The sequence below is a fragment of the Nematolebias whitei genome, chromosome 2, assembly GCF_014905685.2.
Source record: "Nematolebias whitei isolate Nwh7 chromosome 2, NemWhi1, whole genome shotgun sequence".
In the NCBI taxonomy this organism is placed as follows: Eukaryota; Metazoa; Chordata; class Actinopteri; order Cyprinodontiformes; family Rivulidae; genus Nematolebias; species Nematolebias whitei.
Window position 1 is genome coordinate 61,706,525 of NC_056499.1, and position 6,065 is coordinate 61,712,589.

Genomic DNA, 6,065 nt, shown 5'->3' on the forward strand with positions numbered 1-6,065 from the left:
ACATTTGTAGCCAGATTCATCCCAGTCTGTTTTTCAGGAGTCCATTACCAGTATGAAGTGGAGCTCCACTGGTCAGATGCTGCTGACATGTGCCAAAGAGGAGACGGTGAAGCTGTGGGCCAGTCTGGACTCGGGCTATGGTTCTGGTTGGTGCTGTCTGCAGAGTATTAGACATCCCTCCCTGGTTACCGGCGCAGCTTGGTGCGGTCTGCCAGGACGCGGCGCAAAGCTCCTTAGCATGTTCGCCATGTAAGAGTTTACTGCAGTGTTGGTGTGATGTTGTGGGTCACGTATCATGTATTGCATCATTAAATACCTTCTCGTAAGGAGTTGTCAGTTTACCTAAAAACACACAGTAAAGTAATAACACAGGACATGTGATAAAATAAAAAATGTAAATTATATTTGATAAAAAAAAAAAACTGTTCTCAGTTTGGGAATTGCTTAAAACTTTTCAACTTGATGCTAGAAAAATAATGTTGCAGAATTAGCTAGAAATTATTTAACAACTTTGCACAAGTCCTGTGCATTTTTTGATGCACCAACTACTTTTAATGTGAAACATCTTAAAGTCTCATACGTCTAAAAGCAACATTATTTCCTGCAGTAAGGAAGGAATTCCAGTGCTGTACACAGTTTTCGAATGAACTGCATATTTAGAAAAAAAAAAAAATTGTTGTGGGTTTGTTTTGTTTGCAAGCTCAGCTCTTAACAGGAACTCTTACGTTTGATCATATTTCACCAGTTTTGTCCTCCCTTCACTGGCTCACAGTATGTACCAGAATAGATTTTAAAATTCAAGTGCCTAAATGGCCTTGCACCCTCATATCACTCTGATCTACTGCAACCAGATGTTCCTTCTCAGGCGCTGAGATCATCTGACCAGCTGCTTTTGGTTGAAGCTCAGAGGAGATCAGGCTTTTAGACGTTGGCTCTAAACTCTGGAACAATCTGCCCCACAACATTTATTTAATTTAATCCCATTGAGATCACAGATCTCTTTTGCAAGGGAGGCCTGGGCCTGAAGGCAGACTAACATGCATGTTTTTACAGGGTCAGTCTGGACTCATCAGACCACATGACCTTCTTCCATTGCTCCAGAGTCCAATCTTTATGCTCCCTAGCAAACTGAAGCCTTTTTTTTTCCAGTTAGCTTCACTGGTTAGTGGTTTTCTTAAGACTACACAGCTGTTCAGTCCCAGTCTCTTGAGTTCTTCACATTGTGTGTGGAAATGTTCTTATTTTCATTATGAACCACAGCCCTGAGTGCTGCTGGTGTTCTCCTTCCATTTAATTTCACCAAAAGTTTAAACGATCACTGATCACCATCATTCAGGATTGTTTTCCGGTCACATTTCTTCCTGGAAGACGATGGGTCCCCACTGTCCTTCCAGTTTTTAATAATGTGTTGGACAGTTCTTAACCCAGTTTTAGTTGTTTATACAATCTCCTGAGATGTTTCCTCTGTTTGATGCCAATGATTTGACCCTTCTCAAACAGACCGACATCTTTTCCACGACCACGTCACGAGTCTTTCATCATGTTGTTTAAGAACTGAGAAGCAACTCATGCACCAGTTGGAGTTAAAGAACTTGTTGCAGCTGAAAGATAATCGTCCATGCAGTAATTATCCAACAGGAGCCTCGGACCTGTTTGATGAGTTAAATCCAGGTGGTGACTTTTTTTTGGGCCAGACACTGTATAATATATATATATATATATATATTTTTTTTTTTTCTTGAAAACTTTGTTTTTATTTTATTTTTTTTATGTTTTTTTATTTTTGGAGAATGCGTGAGCGACCACGCTCCTACTGTTTACTCTCGGGACCAGCTGCTTTCCCTCCGCAGCTCCGCTGTGCCTCCTCCTGCAGAGCGACCTGATGTCCCCCGCGAGCTGAGAAGGAAGAGATGCGGGAGACGTGCAGGCATAGGGCGTCGCAGCCAGGGCAGAAGGTACAGACCTGTCCTCCCGTCCATCATTATGGGAAATGTGAGATCTCTTCACAACCAAGTGGACGAGCTGGCGGTTCTAACGAGACATCAGTGGAGCTACCGGGAGATCAGCCTCATGCACCTGATGGAGACGTGGCTGACTGAGTTAACTCCGAACTCACATATTAACATGGACGGCTTTCATTTACTTCATGCGGACAGAACCAGAGAGAGTGGTAAGAGGAGAGGAGGGGGTGTGGCTGTGTTTGTGAATGATAGATGGTGTAACTGGACATTTAACCATCAAACAGACGCTCTACAGTAAAGACATTGAACTTCTAGCAGTTGGTATGAGACCACACTATCTTCCGCGGGAGTTTTCACACGTTATTGTGATAACGGTGTATGTCCCGCCCTCTGCTGATGCTGCTGCAGCCTGTGACATCATTCACACCACCACCAGCAGACTCCAAACACAGCACCCACAGGCCCTCTTTCTGATCTCTGGGGCTTTTAATCATGTTTCCCTGTCCTCCACTCTCCCTACCTTCACCCAGTATGTCACCTGCCACACCAGAACTACCAACACACTGGATCTACTTTTTGCCAATACCAAGGAGGCATACAGTTCATCACCTCTGCCTCCCCTGGGGGGCTCAGATCACAATCTGGTTCATCTGCAGCCTGTGTATAAACCCCTGGTGCGCAGAGAACCAGCTGTGACGAGCACAGTGAAGCAATGGACTGAGGAGACTGAAGAAGCTCTGAGTGACTGTTTCAGCTCCACTGTGTGGGAAGAGCTCTGTGCTCCTCATGGGGAGGACATTGACAGCATCACGGACTGCATCAATTTCTGTATGGACAACACTGTGCCCATCAGGACAGTACGGCATTTCTCCAACAACAAACCATGGATTAATCCTGAAATAAAGGCTCTCCTGAAGGAGAAGAAAAGAGCATTTAGATCAGGTAACGAGGAGGAACTGAGAGTTGTGCAAAAAGAACTGAGAAGGAAGATTAGGGATGGAAAAAACATCTACAGGAAAAAGATGGAAGATCAGCTGAAGCAGGGCAACATCAGTGGGGTGTGGAGGAGCCTTAAAAACATATCAGGCCACAACTCAAGCCCCCAGGCTGTAGGAGACAAAGGGTGGGTGAATGACTTGAACCAGTTCTTTAACAGATTTGATCTGCCACCCCACCCCTACTCCAGCCCTGTCCCCCCTGCTGTCAGCCCCATCATCTTTAATGACTGCTAACTTCTCTTCTCAGGAATTCACACCTCTCAGCTCTCAGCCATTAGCCTCCCCCTTATTCCAGAAGACTTCATTTCACAGCCCCCTTCCCCCACCTCCATCTTGTCCCTATCAACTCTTCAGGTGAGGAATGAGCTGCGAAAGATCGAGGTGCGTAAAGCTGCAGGTCCAGATGGAATTAGCTCCAGGCTCCTGAGGTGCTACTCAGATCAACTGTGTGGCATCATGGGATTTATGTTCAATCTGAGCATGAAGCTGGGGAAAGTACCACAACTGTGGAAGACCTCCTGGGTGGTACCGGTACCAAAAACCAAACATCCCAAGGACCTCAGTAACTACAGGCCGGTGGCTCTGACCTCACATTTGATGAAGACCCTCGAGAGGCTGGTCCTCAACAATTTGCGCCACCTGGTGAGGTCTTCATTAGATCCATTGCAGTTTGCCTACCGGCCTGGCATTGGGGTGGATGACGCCATCATCTACCTCAGGCACCAAGCTCTGACCCACCTGGAGAAACCTGGAAGCACTGAGAGGATCACGTTCTTTGATTTCTCCAGTGCTTTCAACACCATCCAGCCAGGACTTCTGCGGGACAAGCTGGAGTTATCAGGAGTGGATCACCACATGTCCCAGTGGACACTGGATTACCTCACTGGACACCCACAGTATGTGAGGACACAGGGCTGTGTCTCTGACATGCTGGTCTGCAGTACGGGGGTCCCACAGGGAACTGAGCTGGCACCGTTCCTCTTCACCCTCTACACTGCAGACTTCACCATCGACTCCCCACACTGCCATCTGCAAAAGTTTTCTGATGACTCTGCCATAGTCGGCCTCATCACAGGTGAGGACGACTCAGAGTACAGACAGCGGACTCAAGACTTGGAGGACTGGTGCCAGCAGAACCGCCTCCTGATCAATGCTGGTAAAACTAAGGAGCTGGTTGTGGATTTCCGCAGGCACAGGTCCACCTCACTGACCCCGGTGAACATCCAGGGTGTGAACATCGAGATTGTGGACTCTTACAAGTACCTGGGTATTCACCTGAACAATAAACTGGACTGGTCTCACAACACTGATGCACTTTACAGGAAGGGTCAGAGCAGACTCTACCTGCTGAGGAGACTGAGGTCTTTTGGAGTGCAGGGGGTGCTCCTGAAGACCTTCTTTGACTCGGTAGTGGCATCAGCCATCTTCTATGGTGTTGTGTGTTGGAGCAGCAGCTTATCATCAGCTGAGAAGAAGCAGCTAGATAAGCTCATCAAGAAGACCAGCTCTGTGCTTGGACGCCCCTGGACCCAGTGCAGGTGGTGGGAGACAGAAGGACTCCAGCTAAAATAACATCATTGCTGGACAACGTCTCCCACCCCATGAAGCTGCTGCTGAACTGGAGAGCTCGTTCAGTGACAGGTTCCTGCTCCTAAATGCACAAAGGAGCGTCACCGCAGGTCCTTCCTCCCAGCAGCTGTTTGACTCTACAACCATCACTGCTCCAACAAACTCAACAAGGATTAAAGACATGCTGACCTCTGCTGAAACACACACTCTGCCTGTAACACTGTACTGTCAATAGTCTGTCCTTATCAATGTTCCAATACATATTGAACATTATTATTGATATTGTTTATCTTATTTCTTATATATTGTGTTGTTTATTAACATTTAGGAACTTTTGTGTGAAATCTTTAAATCTTTTTATCTGTTGCTGCTGATACACTGGAATTTCCCATCCGTGGGACAATAAAGGCTGTTTCTATTCTATTCTATTCTATTTCTATTCTATTGTATTCTAAAACTACTAAAATTTGAACAAATCTTCCTAATGAACTTCCCTCGTGTCCAGACATTGCAAAGGAAGTTACGTTCCAATAAAAGTGTAATTTTTTGCTGCATGTTTTGTCTTAGTTTTTTTAATTATTATTTATTGATTTTTAATAATTTTTTTTATTTTTTTATTTTTTATTTTTTTATGTAGATGTTGTCAGAATGGCCTGGTCTTTGTCTGGACCATTCCTCAAGAAATTTCCAACTTCCCAGAATTCAGTTTGTCAGATTCAGAACTGCGGAAACCTGAAACCAAATCCCAACTAACGGTAAGTTTTGACCGTTTCGTTAGAGATCAGATGAACGTGTGAATATCTGTGTGAAATATTGGAAGCCACTTGTGTTGTAGACAGCCTGAAGTTGTAATGTTGTGTTGCAGTCTTCCCGATGTTCTGTGGGCGGAGCTGTGTGTGTTTTCCAGCTGAAGGGACACATCACTCCGGCGCGAACGCTGGCCTTCAGCCCTGATGGCCTTGCCCTGGCATCTGGAGGGGTGGGAGGTCTGATGAACATCTGGTCTCTGCAAGTAAGACTCACAGCTAAACAAGTTAAATATGTACAGGTTTATGACTCCCTGCCATTGGGTAATGTTTTGTGTCCTTATCTAACAGGACGGATCTGTCCTTCAGACCGTAGTGGCGGGTTCAGGGGCCATCCAAAACATCGTCTGGATTCCAGATGTGGGAGTGGCTGTCTGCTCCAACAGATCAAAGGTGAAAAGTGAAGACATATCCCCCTTTCTTTTCATTCAATTCAATTCAGTTTATTTATATAGCGCCAAATCACAACAAAGTTGTCTCAGGGAACAGGAACAGTCACATACATAGAAAAGTCAATTGGTACAGTTCTCTATCTAAGGAATCCAGCAGACAAGTTGAATCTTGGCTTCGGTGCAGTCTCCCATCCTGAGCAAGCACAGTGGAGACAGTGGAAAGAAAAAACTCCCTTTAACAGGAAGAAACCTTCAGCAGAACCAGGCTCAGGACAAGCGGCCATCTGCTTTGACCGGCTGGTTTGAGAGGACAGGAAGGAGAGACAGACGAACACAGAA

General features: G+C 45.7%; 1 protein-coding gene across 1 annotated transcript in view; it reads left to right on the plus strand.

Annotated features, from left to right (window-relative positions):
* The window catches only part of LOC119427544 (probable E3 ubiquitin-protein ligase HERC1), a 125,399-nt gene extending 120,027 nt beyond the window's left edge, over positions 1-5,372 (plus strand). The window contains exons 13-15 of the mRNA XM_037695181.1: positions 38-249; positions 5,166-5,283; positions 5,364-5,372. Of these exons, the coding sequence (XP_037551109.1) occupies positions 38-249; positions 5,166-5,283; positions 5,364-5,372 (339 nt within the window). The remainder of the gene's footprint in view (positions 1-37; positions 250-5,165; positions 5,284-5,363) is intronic.
* The last annotated feature ends 693 nt before the right edge of the window (positions 5,373-6,065 follow it).